Genomic DNA, 16,163 nt, shown 5'->3' on the forward strand with positions numbered 1-16,163 from the left:
TTTAAACTCTGAACACATTTCCTAAAATATTAATAAATCCTTCGAAAAAATTCAATTATTTTTATAAATAGTAAAATTCTACGCAAGAATTCAATTAATTTTATAAATAGTAAAATTCAATTATGTTCTAAACAATTTCAATTGAATTCCTCGGATGAATTCAAATATTTTAAAATATTTCCATAAATTTCAATTATTTCCAAAAATTTTAATAATTTCTTCGAAACAATTCAACTATTTTTTAAAATTCTTTGCAGCAATTAAATAATTTTTAATCTAATTTAAATAAAATTACACGATAGAATTTAATTATAATTGCAAAAATTTCTATAAAATTCAATTTCAACAAGAATTTAAAATTTCCTAAAATTAATTCAATTATTCTCAAAATATTTTTAAAAAATTCTATATAAAAATTAAATTACTTTCAATATAATTTTGAAATATATTCGTCAAAAAAAATTGAAAGAATTCAATTATTTTCGAAACAACTTTAATTGAATTTCTCGAAAAAATTTCATTATTTTTAAATATTTCTATAAAATTCTTCATAACAATTTAATTATTTCTTAAAATTTTAATAAATTCTACGAAACATTTCAATTATTTTTATAAATTTTTATAAATAGTAAAATCCTTTGCAGAAATTCAATACTTTTTTAAACAATTTTAATAGAATTCCTCGAAAGAATTTAAATTTTCAAATATTAACATAAAATTCATTTATTTTCTAAAATTTTAATAAATTCTTCGGAACATTTCAATTATTTTTATAAATAGTAAAATTCTTCGCAAGAATTCAATTATTTTCAATACAATTTTAATAAAATTCTTTTGCTTTCAAAATTTTCAATTAAAATTATTGAAGAAACTCCATTAGTTTAAAAAAAATTCAAAGAAATGTTTCAATAGAATTTAATTAGGATTTTTAAAAATTTAAATAAAATTCTTCACGAAAATTCAGTTATTTTCCTAAATAATAAAATTCTTTGAAGGAATTCAATTATTATAAAATTTTTTGATAAAATTCTTTGCAAAAAATCGATGACTTTCAATACGTATTAATTTGAAAGTTGAAAATATTTGAAAAGAAAAATTATAAAAAAGTTAAGAAACAAAAAAGCAAACAACTAATTTCAAACTGCGAACAGATTACCGGTGTACTTTATTATTATTAATAATTAATAATTATCTATTATTTATTATAAAAAAAAAATACAAAATTTCTGAAGTATTGATAATTTTTATTCTCAATGGAATAAAATATTGTTATTCTTTTATATATCAATGTCTACACATTTAGTGACGATAATGATAATAATCTGTGAATCGTGAGAGGATCTCAAACAAAGGAATTACACTCTTTCCTAGATTATATAATATACGTAGTCGTACGTCTATGTGCGGTTAATTGAAAATGGGTTCTTGAGAATATGCATGGGTCAACAAAAATTAATATTAGTGTCAACACGTGCGAAACTCATTGCCAGAATATGATTCCTTTGCACGAAACTGCAATCAAATTTTTAATATAACCAAATATTTTCGAATTTTCCCTGTTGCTTGTTTGCAAAATTCGGGGAAAAACAAACAAAAACAAGAAAACAATTCTTCTTAGAATATTTTGTTTTTAATTTTTCTTTTCTCAATTTTTAATGAATTTTCCTTTGTTTCTAATTTTGAAATACGTGGGAAAATACTGACCTAAAAAGCTAGTGATGTTCTTGGTTTTGATATAATTTAGAGTTCTTTTAGCGTACATCACTCTATTTTCAATATTGTAACTCCTTGTGTACAATGGAGCGAAATTCGACGGATAAAATATATTCCTCTGCCTTTTGTGTAGCATATCGTAATCGTACCATATTCCATCTTTTTCATTCCACAAAAGTGTTTGTATTCCAACTTGATATCTCATAGCTATTTGCTGATAATAACGTGATTTCTGCAAAAGAATACAAAATATTTTAGTAACTTTAGAATAAATTTCCAAATAAATTGTTAAATTTATTTATATTCTAAACTATCAATTTCTAAATTAATAATTTAATATTTAAATAATATCGATAATTTAAATAATAATTATCGGTGATTTTTTTCTTCAAAACTAAATTTCACTTTCGTATTCAAAAAAAAAAAAAAAAAAAATTGTAATAAAAGTAATTTTATTTTCCCGCTTATTAAAAATGAAAAAAAGACGTCACGAAAATAAATAAAATTCTTTCAATGTTTAATTTCAACTCGATGAAATTGTAAATTTCTTTAGTCAGTAATTTACTACACGGCGATAATTGGTCAATAAAATTGTTCTCCTCTTTTTAATTGGCTTTTATGTGTTCACACTATTATTAGGGGGTCAGATTAATTCTTAATAAATCGAGAAATTTGCAAAATAAAAAATTTTCTCCCATCTTGTTTTTAAATATTGATTTTGAAAATTAAATTAATCGTACAATTTCATTTTAACAAGAACCATCTCTTATTATCTACTGGGATTTTATAAATGTGAATTTTCCACTGTATTCAAAGTGAATAATGTAAAAGAATATTGGTCTAGTTTCGTAAATTGAAAAACGAATCTGATGAAATGAAATTACATTGAAAACATGATATTTGCATGTAATTGATCAACTATATACGTTTTATCATTACCACATTTGAATGCGATGTATACTCTAAAAGTTTTGTTTTCATTACAATGATAATGACCGTTTCTCGAGGGAATTAAATTAATTGGGAATCTATAACAGTGGAATGTTTTTGTAAAATAAAATTGTCTGACAAATGAATTAAATTACGAAAAGAAGAGATATTTATTCTAATTAAATAGCGAAATAAAAAATTTTTAAAATTTTAATTTTTAATAAATTTACAATTTATATTAATTTTATAAGAAATAATACTTTTTTAATTTAAAAAAAAATGAAATAAATAAAGCAGATAATTTATTTCATTTATTTCGATTTGTCGAATATTTTCGCAAACTTTGGCTAAATTCGAAAACTTAAAAAATATATTCAAAACCAATTTCGTAAATAAAAGTGGAAGCGCGTAAAACAATAAATTTAATCGTCAGAGTATAGGAAAAAAAGCCATTTCAAAGTTAACGAGCGCTTTGGAAAATCGTAAGATAAAATGGTTTTTAAATTAGTAACATTTTTTTCACTTACTTTTAAGAAAATAAAATCATGCCTACAGTGTTGGCGAGTAAATATAGCCAAGGAAAAAAATTAAAAGAATTCTAAGTTTTCTATGATAAAAATTTATAAATAAATATTTCTCTGTAAAATCGTAAAGTTAAATATCAAACTTCTACATTTTTTTTTATTTTCATTCGCAGTATATATGTAAATGACTCAAAAAGGAAAGAATTCAATTTCTATCAATCTTAAGATTGTGTTTGCCTTTAAGGAGTTATTGAATTTTTCTAGAGTTGCAGGCAATTTGGATTAATTCCAAAAAGGCATGCTCAAACGTTTTTCATATAAATCGCGTAAATTTCAAAACTTTTGACATTGACTTACTTCCCAACACAATGGAGTGCAAATAAAACTGTCCACAGGGAATTTGTGACTGAGTACAAAAACTTGTTAGTTATCTCAAACTCTAGAATTGCTTAATTATGGAAATGCAATAGAAATAAAGAATAGAAAAAAATTGTTTAGATGATTTATTTTTAAAAAATTATTTCCAATTTTTAGTTATCTTGAAATTTTAAGAATTTCACTCACTGAAAATTTAACCGATAGAGAAAAAATTCTGTTAGAAAATGATCAAATCTAGAGAATTTTGATAAAAATGAATTTAAAAATGAATTCAGAAATTATTTCAAATTAATTTCAAAATAATTTCAAAATATTTACAAAATAATTTCGATTTTATTTGATTTTCAAAATTGATAGTGAAATTAATAGGATTCGTTATTTTTTTAAGGGAATATTGAAAATTTACGATATACTCACTACGAAATTTCCAAATTTAGCGTGAAATTTACTGAGACGTTTGGCATTACGTTGAAGATACGCATTGAGATCGACGGGAATAATATATTTTGTGGCAATATTTGAAATATTGCGCCGGGCACTTTGACCCAAATTTGAAGAGGAGACAAACCAACGAGCTGAAAAGTCCCAACCACTCTCAGCGCCAGCTTTTAAATTTTCGTACAATTCTTTTTTATCCTCCTTCCTGGTTAGATTTCTGGCCAATTTGTAATCCTCTCTATAAAAATGGACGTTTTTTGTGAAAAAAATTACATTTTCTAAATTAGAAAATAAAATTAAATCCAATAATTAGATTAAAATAAAATTCAATATTCTAAATTTATAAATTGAGTTCAAATAAAATCAAATTTTCAAAATTTAAAAATCACATTAAACTGAAATCAAAATAAAATTAAATATTCTAAATTAAAAAATTGAGTTAAATTAAAATCAAATTTTCAAAATTTAAGAATTACGTTAAATTAAGAAACAAATTAAAATTAAATTTTCTAAATTAAAAAATTGTGTTAAAATAAAAAAAAAATTTTCAAAAGTAAAAAATTACGTTAAATTTTGAAATCAAAATAAAATAAAATATTCTAAATTAAAAAATTGAGTTAAATTAAAATCAAATTTAAAAAATTTAAAAATTATGAGTTTAATTAAGAAACAAATTAAAATTAAATTTTCTAAATTAAAAAATTGTGTTAAAATAAAAAAAAAATTTTCAAAAGTAAAAAATTACGTTAAATTGAAATTAAAATAAAATAAAATATTCTAAATTAAAAAATTGAGTTAAATTAAAATAAAATTTTTAAAATTTAAAAATTACGTTAAATTAAGAAACAAATTAAAACCAAATTTTCTAAATTAAAAAATTGACTTAAAATAAGATGGCATTTTCAAAAATAAAAAATTAGGTTAAATTGAAATCAAATTAAAATTAAATTTTTATAAATATAAAAAATTGTGTTAGAATAAAATAAAATTTTCAAAATCCAAAAATTACGTTAAATTAAGAAAAAAATTAAAATTAATTTTTCTAATTAAAAAAATTGAGTTAAAATAAGCTGAAATTGTCAATAGCGTCAATAGTAAAAAATTACGTTAAATTGAAATCAAATTAAAATTGAATTTTTATAAATAAAAAATTGAGTTAAATTAAAATCCGATTTTCGAAATTATAAAATTGCATTAAATTGAAAAGTAAATTAAAATTAAATTTTCTTAAAAAAATGGAGTTAAATTAAAAATTAAAATTTTCTTTCTCAATTTAAAAAATTTATATTTAAAACTTTAAGTTATCTTAAGAAAATTCTGTAAAATAAAATAGTTCGTTAGTTTTGATTTTTTAGTTTTTAAAAAACATTTTACTTAATTTTAAGAACAAAACTGAAACAAATGAAATAGGAATACGAATTGTTAATTTTGTTAATACTAATAATAAATACCGATAACTTTCGGGCCTTGGTCCTTCATCTTCGACGTAATATCTAGCCATTACGTAATTTTTTCCTTTGAAGGGAACATTTACAGTTTTCTTCTTCTCCCAATATTCGAATTCTCTATCCAGAGATGGAAGAATTTCTTCAACAAATTTATAGTCCTGAGTGACGTCGACGTAAGTTTGTACCTAAAAAATAATTTTCCATTTAGAAATTCAATTCTAATTCAATTCTAATCTTAAATTCTAATAATTACTTTAAAAAAAATAAAGAACAGAAAAATTCCCTTTTTTCGTAAATTTCTCTTTTGCCACTCTATCCATAATCTTATATTAATGAAATATTTCCGATAATACCTTTTTTTCTACGACTTAAATCAAATGATATAGCCATCGAGATAAAGTTACATATCTAAACAAATAAAATGAATTTATTCACATAGATTTCTACGAATCATCGTGATACGATGGTAAAAAATGAGGAAAATCAATATTAAATTGTAAAAAAAATGTTTTCTATTCTTTTTTTTTATTATTTTACCGGTTTAAACTGGTGAAACAGTGCGGATTAAAATACGACGATAAATGAAATAAGTGAGGAATAATAAACATAATAATTGTCGTGAAACCTGACGCGAAAACAAAGAAGAATTTTTCGCCAAGCTCTTTGTACGCGATACTCTAAAATTACCTACAATTGTTGAAACTTATGTTACGCTTCCTCTTTATCCCAAGGCGCCACAAAAGCTCGATTCTGAGAAAATGATAATGTACCACCGAGTCAGGTACTTTAAAGTTTTCATTTTTTGAAACTTTATTTTCTCCATGTGTATATATATTGTACGATCCGACGAGAATATCTTGTTGAGGTTTGATGGTCACTCTTATTCAAAAGAAAGTTATATACATGGCACTTTGAATTGGAAATAGAAAATTGAATTTCATATTTGATTACTTTTGCAATAGAGACAAAAATACAAAAAGAGATAAAAATTCCTTTTTTTTGGAACAAAAATTTCTGTTTTTGAATTTGAATTCTATTGATTATCTATAGCAGAAATTCTGCTATTTGGATACTTTTATTCCTATTATAGAAGAAACAGGAAACAAAATGAAAAAGCCCTTTTAGAAATTTGGAGAAAAAACGAAAACCACTTTTGATGTGTTTTTCCTGTCGAACCGAATCGTTTTTAAGTACCTGTAGTCTTGAAATGAAAATTGAAGGGTGCCTCCCTTGAGTACAACTTCATCATCCCAAGTACATATTATACGATTCAGTTCTGAGATAACCAATCATTTATTTTCCCATGGGAATACAAAGAGTAAATTCCGAAGTCACAATAAATAAGGGATGAAATCGTTTTCATTTTCCTTTTAAAACGATTTTTTTTCTAATTCAATACTTTGAATTTAAATTAGTTTTTGCAAATTTATATCAATTAAAAAAATGGAATAAAAATAACAGGGTTGCTACAAAAATTTAATTTTCTTTTTCCCAGACTTTTCCCTGATTTCAAGACCAAAATTTTGACTTTTACTCTAAAGAATATTCTGATTCACTCTAAAATTGATTATAGATAGGTACTCAAAAAAATGTAACTTCTCCAAAATTCAATTATTATCTAAAACTTTAACTAAAATTAATTTTTAAATAAATTTTCATTAGAAAATTCTACGAGAATACAATTATTTAAATACAAACATAAATAATTTATTAATTGAATGTTTCTTCAAAAAACCAAATTTTTAAATAATTGAATTCTTTAGGCGAATATTAATAAAATATTTAAGAATAATTGAATTCTCTAAATTATTATTATTAGTATTAAAAATAATTGAATTTCTGTGATGAGTTTTATTGTTTATGGAAAAAATTAAATTCCTATAAATAATTTTATTATTTAAGAAAATTATTGAATCCCTGAAAATAATTTTAGTATTTAGGAAAATAATTTTATTATTGCGAAGAATTTTATAAAAAAGTTTAAACAATTGATTTTTTTCGAAAATATTTATGCAAATTCTATTTTAAATAATTGAATTCCTGTGAAATTTTCATTATTTTAGAAAATAATTGAATTTTATTATTTCTGAAAGTAATTAAAATTTTTACACGAATTCTATTTAAAATTTTAAAAATAATTAAATATTAGAGCAGAATTTAACAACTTATAAAGATAATTCAAATCGTAACAAGAATTTAAACAAAATTTTTGAAAATAAATAAATTTCTGCAAAGAATTATATTACTTTTGAAAATAATTTTATTATTTATAAATTATATTATATTATAATTATACAAATTATTGAATTAGGTAAAATTTTTGAAAATATTTGAAATGTTGACAATTATATTTAGATTTTTTAAAAATAATTGAATTTTTGTGATGACTATTGTTATTTATAAAAATAATAATTGACTTCCTCCAAATGATTTTTTATTTATGAAAATAATTAAATCTCTGGAAGGAATTTTAAAATTTATGAAAATAATTGAAATACTGCGAAGAATTTAATGCCAAATTTAAAAAACATTTGATTTTTACGAAAAACTTTATGCAAATTCTATTTTAAATAATTGAATTTCTGCGAACAATTTTATTACTTTTGAAAATAATTGAATTTTTGTAACGGATAGTTTTTTATGAAAATAATTGAAGTTTGCAATGAATTTTATTAAAATCCCTATAAATAATTGAATTTTTATATTCATTTATAAAAATAATTGAAATGTTGACAATTTTTTTTAGACTTTTTAAAAATAATTGAATTCTTGTAATGAATATTGTTATTTATGAAAAAAATTGAATTTTTCAATGAATTTTATTATAATTCCTGAAAATTGAAAAATTAATCAAATTCGTGTTAATTTCATAATTTATGAGGCAAACAAAAAGACACAAAAATTGAAAATTTTCTTATAAATTCTAAACATTTAATTTTTTTCAGTACTTTTGATAAAAATCCCTGACTTTTCCCCGATTCCCCTGACCTGTGGCATTTCTGAATAAATAAAAAAATAGAAATAGACAATAAAGAAATAAAAATAGAAAAATAAAGAAATGAAAATAGAATAAGAAAATATAAAGATAAAAGTAGAAAAATAGAAATTGAAAATAAAAAATAAGAGCAGAAAATGAGAAACAAAATAGAAATAGAAAAATAGAGGTTAGAATAAATTTAGTAACAAAAATAAAATAATAAACGAATTCTTACCATATATGTCAATAATGGAGGTTGACTTCTCATTAAATAATAAACTCTTCCTCCATTTGGAATGAATCCATAATTATCGACGAAACTGACGAAATTTTTTATCATTCCCTTCGCAGTACTATACATATTGCTGAGAAGTAGACCCTTGATGATCCAATAGCTGTCCCAGTAATAAAATTCTAATTCACGAAAACACAAATTTAATTTTACTATTTTTATACGAAATATTTGCACAATTAATTAAATCTTTTAAAGTATAATTGAAAAAGTTCATTTATTATAAAATTTCAACATTAAAGCAAACCTTTGAAACGTCCTCCAGGAATGATGAATCCATTTTCAACGGGAATTAAACTATGTCTATTGGGATGAAGAGCCACTTCTGGTTTTATTTTTCTTGCCAATATTTTCCACAGGTCATTCAAATTTTTTGCAAATATTTTAAATTTTGGATCCTGAATATGGGATAAAATTGGTGGATACTTGTTCCAGTCTGGTGGAATCCATTCTTCTAATTCAGTTTGATTTGTAAAAGCGTCCGAAATAAAGACTTCTAATTCGCTCTTCGTTGGTTTTCTATTTGTCCTCGTCATTAAGTCTTCAAATCTTTTAGGAGAAAATTATACGAATTTGTTCAAAAATTTGCTTTTTTAATTAATTGAAAATATAAATAAGAAAAATGTAATTAAATATAATGTAATTAATATAATATAATTAAATATTTAAAATTTTTAAATACGATTAAGTGAGTAAATTACAAAAATCTCATGAATTGAAAGAGATTAATTAAATATTTAATTAAAAGATTAATTATTTTTATTTTAATTGAAGGAATTAAATTATTTAAAAGTGTAAATTAAGCTTGCAATTACTTTCTCAACGTCACATCGGGATCGTTTCTTTGAACTAAATCAACAAAAGTTTTACTGTCTGGATAAATGTTTGATAATTGAATGGTTTCCAGTAATTCTCCAGTGCAGTAAATTTGACTGAAATGAAAGAAACATATTTAAGTAGAGTTAATTTATTTCTGGTGTGAGTAATTAGTGTAATTATTATTAAAGAATTATGAAAATCGAAATACAAAACAGTGTAGTAATTAAACAACTTAAAACAAATGATTGTTTTAAGTTGTTTGTTAAAAAGCGTTTGCGTCAAACGTAACAATTAGAAAATAAAAATGTTTACTTTTAAATGTGACGTATTCCATAACCTCAAATTCGGCATTGTTATGATTTTACGACATTAATAATCAAATCACCTGCTAATACTATTCTGCACCTGATTCAAAGCATTAATTTCAATAAAAGTTCGATTAAAAAAAATAATTATTAACCACAATGGAATTGATTCTTTTTATCTTTCTTGCAATTAAAATCTTGTCTTCTTGTTATAAACAATCTTTCTCCATTTTGAAATAATCGATATTCTACCAATTCTCCATTAAATATTGATTGGAAATACATTGCAGCGCCACCACTGTTAGAGAAGCACTGAAAGGTGTCAAGAAAAGCGGACAATATTTATGTTGCAGCTCCACCAATCAGCGCGCTGGATTTCGGCGATGAGAGCCCGCACCAATCAGCGCGAGGGAGCTGAACGCTGCAGTCGGGCGCCACACGTAAATACGGCCGAGTTTGCAGCGCACGCTCAGTCCGATTTGGGAAGCTCTTGAGGCAACATCTGCGTCGCTTGAAGAAATTTTTTTTACCGACTTTCCAACATCATTACTATCAATTTCTTACGCATTTCTACAGTAATGTAAGGAATTTTCATTTCCAGCATCGAAATGAAAGGAGATGTGAAATATAGAATCGAACATTTAGTCAATACAGGTAAATGCAAGCAATTTTAATTATTTGCATTTTTTTGATATTCAAGGTTGATAGTAGACGTCAAAATGATTTAATTAGTAGTAATCAGTAATAAATGTTGACAATTAGTAATGATATTATTATTAATAATGTAATTATTAGTTAATGTAAACTCTATACTCGTGTAATGAAGGAAAGCTTTGTTAAATGTATGTAATAATTGTAAAAATTATTAAAAATATCCGTGTTGGTAATTTCTGTTACAGATTCATCATATACAGTGTGACTACAGCGATGAGAGCTCGCACCAATCAGCGCGCTGGATTTCTGCCACGTGACCCGGGAGCTGCACGTAAATAGCAGCGGGTTTGCAGCGCACGCTCAGTGTGCTTTGGGAAGCTCTGGAAGCAACAACTGCGGCGCCTGGTGAAATTTTTTAAGCTTTTTTTCCACTACTAATGCCTGGCGCTGTTCTACACTGACGTGAGGGATTACCGGATTACCAGCAACATGAAGCAAGAGAACAGGGAGAATTAACTGATGTGAAAGTCAATGCAGGTAAGCATCTACAATGTCAGTACAAATGCAGATGTAAGCATGTAGAATGTTATTTACATGCTCTTGTGAATACTAAAGCGCCATAGTTGAATATTAAACTGGCAATAGTAAAGTAACGTAATTGAAATACATTGCGAGTCGAGACCAATCATTGCATAGTATTTCAACATGCCAGTCGGTGCAGCAAATATCGCCTTATACTTCTAGCGATATCTAGAAGAATTTGTAAAAGAGACATTGAGCTACCCGTACTTTTTTTGTCATGCCTGGCGCTACTTAACAGTGACATGAAGGAAAACAAACAAAAAGATAAATTAGGGAAATTAAAAGACAATGTAGGTAAACATATGTGAACAATTTTTTTCACATTCATGATTAATTGAAGTTACTAATCATTTAAAAAATACTTTATTTATTTTTTAAACGATTTTAACCTAAAAATATTTCTTAATTGTAAACGTTACAAACTTTAGAAACTTTGAAATATTTTCGATTATTTTTTAAATTATAACCTAAAACCTCTTTCAATATTACAATCTTTCGTATATTTTTCATCGAAATTACATTCGATTTCAACATTTATTAAGATTTAACTGGGCAATGGAGATTTTATTCCTAGCTTTGCAGTAATATTACTTTTTTTCTACAAAAGGAGTGATTGCTAGTGGAAGGGTTAAAGGACAAATCGCAAGTTTGTTTAATTATTATTTTTTTTTCATTAATTCTCCAAACGAAGTTATTGGAAATTTTGTCGCGACACGAATGTTTAGAAAGATCTTGCTAGCAAATTAAATATTTTCTTTTTTTATTTTAAATATTTTCTTCTCAAGATTTAAATCAACTGATCGACCTAACCTAAAATTTCTTTATTACGGATTTTTTTTTAAACGAACTTTCACAAAAAAAATTTTATGCATATTTAATGAATATTTTTAAAATATTCTATTTTATCGATTCAAGTAAAATAAAGTAGATTAACAAAAAGAAATTTTAATTTAATAAAGTGTAGTTTACAAAATTAATTAATTAATTTACAAATTTATTAATGTATTTAAATAATTTAATTTGTAGTAGAATTTTCTAATAAAAATTGATTTAAAAATGAATTTCAGTTAAAACTTTTAAATAATAATTGAGTAGTAAAAGCAATATAGCTCGAATAATTAGAAATAATTGAATTTTGGAAATGAATTTTTTTGCAAAAGTTTAATTGAATTTTTTGTATTATTTTAAGTTTTTATTTTATATTTTCTAATATAGGTATATTTAATTGAAGAATTTACGAATAATTGAAATTTCGTAAAATTGAATATTGTAAAGAAATGGATTTGAAAACTGGTTCGAACCCTACAAGATAGATTTTTCTACTTTTTTTGGTTTTCAATTATTAAAATTTAAAGATTAATGCGCAAGTGAAATATAAAAGTTAAACTTTGTTGATAAATTCATAACATTGAATTGAAGGTATTTTTTTTACAATTTTAAGCTCAGGTGACGGATGCGTCCCGGGACGTATGTGAGCCTAACGTGCCACTCAAATCCCTAGATTTGCACCTGAGCTGTGTGTAAGAGACGAGTTTGTGTTTTTTTACAAAAAAAAGTAGGTTTGAAGTATGGGAATTTAGGTAGGAATAGCTTTTTTGTACGACTGTGATAAATTTCGTATTAAATGTTACCGTAGGTAGGAAATTCGGAAATTTTTTGTAAGTGTTTCTCAACTGGAGTATACTAGTAAAATAGTAAAATACTGGTAATTACTTTCCTCATCATTTTCATATATTTACGTCACTTTGTTGTTTAATATTTTTTACTTTTATGACTTGAATTTTATTAAATATTTTCTATATATATATTTTTTTTATATTTAATTATTATTATTATTATTATTATTATTTTATTATTTTTATTTCTTTATATCTTTTATATATATATATATATATATATATATATATTTAATTTTTTTCTATATATATATTTTCTAATATTTTTTTTTTTATTTAATAAAATTTAATTAACGTTACACTGAAAAATATCAGTTTCTATATTTTAAACAAAAATATGAAACTTGAATACAAAGGTTAATTAATTTATATTTCAGTTGTTTGTCCAATTCTTTGTTGATAAAATCTTTCGCAAATAAAATGTAATAAAATTGAAAGTTCCATTTTGGTTCGAAAAGTAAAACGTATGAATTTCCACCAGATATAACTACATTTTTTTCAGTGTAAAGAACTTATATTTTCCATTTAAATTATTTTGATTTCATCTTGACAATATTTGTGTAAATTGAGTTTTATTATTTTCATGATAGAATATTTTTTTACTCAAAATAATAAAATTAATATTTATCATCTATATTGTCAGAAAAATATTTAAGAAAATCTTATTTTTATGAGAAATGATTAAATTAAATCATAATATTTTACTGTCTTGAATTGAAAGCAAACATGTTTTTATGACTTATTTAATTAGACATTTTTCTGAATAATATAAGATTTTCATTTTACTGTACAGATATTTTTTTATCAAGCACAAAAGAAAAATTAATTTGTTTTTTTAAATTAAAAGCTCTGTAATGATGAAAAAAAATATATATACTGAAATTTAAATGGAAAATATATTGAAAAAAAGAAATAGGGATTGTTTCTGTTTTCTTATCTTTGTTCTTAAGTTTCACTCAGACGAGCTAACAACTCGGGAAATTATTTTTAATTAACTCTCGCTTCTAATTGAATAACTCGAGAATTTTAACGAGTAAAATATATATATTTTTTCAAAAGTTATACAATAATTTGCTTACTGAAAATTTACGTTGGAAATCATTTTTTAAATTACATTTCTATTGAACTACTATTTTTAAATTAGCGAAGTTTTTTTTACTAATTCTTAGTAATTTTAGTTATTTAATTATAATTTTTTATTATAATTTAGTTAAAGAATTTTAAAGTACTAAAACGAAATAGTAAAGTTTTAGTACTCTCTAAATTTAAATTAGTAAAAATGTTTAGGTAATAATTTTAATTAGAGACAGACTTTTTGCTTTTGAATTAGTAAAATTTACTATAATAAATAGAAAATTTTATAAAATCAATCAAATATTATAATTTATATTTCCACTGATATATTAATAAAATTTACTAATATATTAGTGGAAATTACTATTTATTAGTTCAAATTAGTAAAAATTTTTACTAATTCAGAGAGTAGTAGTAAATTAGATTAATTCGAAGTAGTGATCGACTTTTTACTAATTGAAATTTAGAGAGTAATTTATTAGGTATTTAAAACTTTTTAATTAGGTACAATTATAATTAAAACTAAAAATTAATTTAAAAATGAAAAAAACATAAAAATGTTTTTATTTTATGTTTTAAAACATAAAACTTTAACAACTTTTTATATATTTTCGGATATATCGAGTATATATAGATCGTTGAATTCTGAGAGTTTTCCGTTATATAATTATTTATCGATTTAATATTGGATCAAAATGAACAAATAAATTCTCGTAGATAAAATATATCGTATTTTTATCGTTGACTTTCATAGTTCCTTGGTCTCAATTGAATGCTTTTATGGGAGAAAAAGGTATACTTAAGTAGCTTTTTTGTTCCAAAGATCTTTAGCCATGAATATATTATTGAAAACTTCTATAAGTTCATATTATATAACGAAAAATGAGAATCAAGAACACTTTTTCAGGTGCGATGAATAAGTAATTTTCATAAAGGGATTGCAATTTTGATTTATTAATACGTAATTGTGATTTTTCTATATTTCCAAAATATTTATTCTTAGGAGCAAAAATAATTTTTTAAATTTTACATTAAAATTCGAAAATAGAGGAAAGTGTATTTTTATCGTAAATACAATATATTAGATTTTGTAAGAAAATAAAAAAAAATTTTATTTGCATTTTGAAATTGCAATCTATCATTTAAAAATAGAGTTACACGTGAGGTGAACTTTTATTGACTTTCAATATTATTTTTGAAAAAAGAAGTCATTCTTGTCACGCAATGAATTGTATTGTCGAAAAAAAGAATTCTATTCTATAAAAATTCAAGGGTTATTTAGAGGGAATTCTTTGTCGTATATTTTAGTTGGCAGAGAAATTATGTTGTGAAAAAATATATCTTTTATCATTTTTTCTTCATTCTGAATTTAAAATAGAAGTTATACATATAAATAAATATTTGTTCAATATTCTTCAAATTTCTTCGCAAGTTGATTGTATGTATTCCGCATAATTTGGTAAATTCGAATTTTTCGTGTAATTTCACGCAATTTGCATATTGTAATTTATCATCGTGCAGAATTATTAAATCAATTTATTCCTTGAAGATTTCCTTACAACGATATTTGATAAAAGAAAAGTTTGCCGAACTGTTCTTCGTTTATTTTCAGGATAATAACTAATAACTATTTGTCGATTCCGTTTGGTATTGGAAAGTCGGTCGTATCTATTCTAAACTCAAAGAACAATATTCAGATTTCATACTTTTGAAATCTGTAAAGTAGCAAAAAAGTGTAGTCATCAATTTTTGTTTGTTTCGACTGTTTAACTTACGGAACATATTCTGAAAATCCAAAGAAAAAATTTCGAGTTTTTTTGATTTGTCTTTTTCCCAAAAAAAAACTTTTTAATTAAAAAAAAACTTTGGTACTTTTTCTAGAGAAAAATATTTACAAGTATAACAATTTTATTTGAGTTAATAAAACGAATTTTTTTTTACGAATTTAGGCGAATTTTTCTTTTGTCTTCTTTAAATGAAGATGAATTTATTAAGAAATGATATTTGGGTGAAATTTGTCCGTAATTTGTTTCTCAATTTCGAAAAAATTAGTTTGCACACCTTTTATAAAGTTTACTTGACCTTAGACAAATTTCTACGTTACAATGACATGACCTACAGAAAAACCAATGCCACTAAAAGATAAAGAAAATTTGTGTCATGGGTAACGATAATATGATTCTAATGCAAATAAACTGCGCTTTATACAATTTTTAAAGTAAATTTATTTTATAGATTACGTTTGATAAAAAAAAAGTAAACTTGCGCCTTTATGAGATGAAAAGCAACAAAAGAAAGTTATCAAGTCTAATAAGATGAATTAAATTATTTTATCATCCCCTTGATAAAATAA

The 16,163-nt window shown here is 23.3% G+C and overlaps 1 protein-coding gene across 3 annotated transcripts in view; it reads right to left on the bottom strand.

The window, feature by feature from the left end:
• LOC122504753 (trehalase-like) overlaps positions 1–16,163 on the bottom strand; it is a 44,205-nt gene that overhangs the window by 6,802 nt on the left and 21,240 nt on the right. Inside the window, exons 1-7 of one of the 3 annotated variants that reach the window (XM_043615988.1) lie at positions 9,905–10,072; positions 9,516–9,632; positions 8,948–9,249; positions 8,644–8,822; positions 5,435–5,616; positions 3,963–4,221; positions 1,705–1,945 (exon numbers count right to left, since the gene is read on the bottom strand). In XM_043615988.1, coding sequence (XP_043471923.1) covers positions 1,705–1,945; positions 3,963–4,221; positions 5,435–5,616; positions 8,644–8,822; positions 8,948–9,236 — 1,150 coding nt within the window. In that variant the 5' untranslated portion in view covers positions 9,237–9,249; positions 9,516–9,632; positions 9,905–10,072. Of the gene's footprint in view, positions 1–1,704; positions 1,946–3,962; positions 4,222–5,434; positions 5,617–8,643; positions 8,823–8,947; positions 9,250–9,515; positions 9,633–9,831; positions 9,854–9,904; positions 10,073–16,163 lie in introns of those variants that run through there. The other 2 variants (XM_043615987.1, XM_043615986.1) reach the window with 2 other exon arrangements.

Source organism: Leptopilina heterotoma, unplaced genomic scaffold (assembly GCF_015476425.1).
Source record: "Leptopilina heterotoma isolate Lh14 unplaced genomic scaffold, ASM1547642v1 Lhet_313, whole genome shotgun sequence".
NCBI classification, from domain to species: domain Eukaryota; kingdom Metazoa; phylum Arthropoda; class Insecta; order Hymenoptera; family Figitidae; genus Leptopilina; species Leptopilina heterotoma.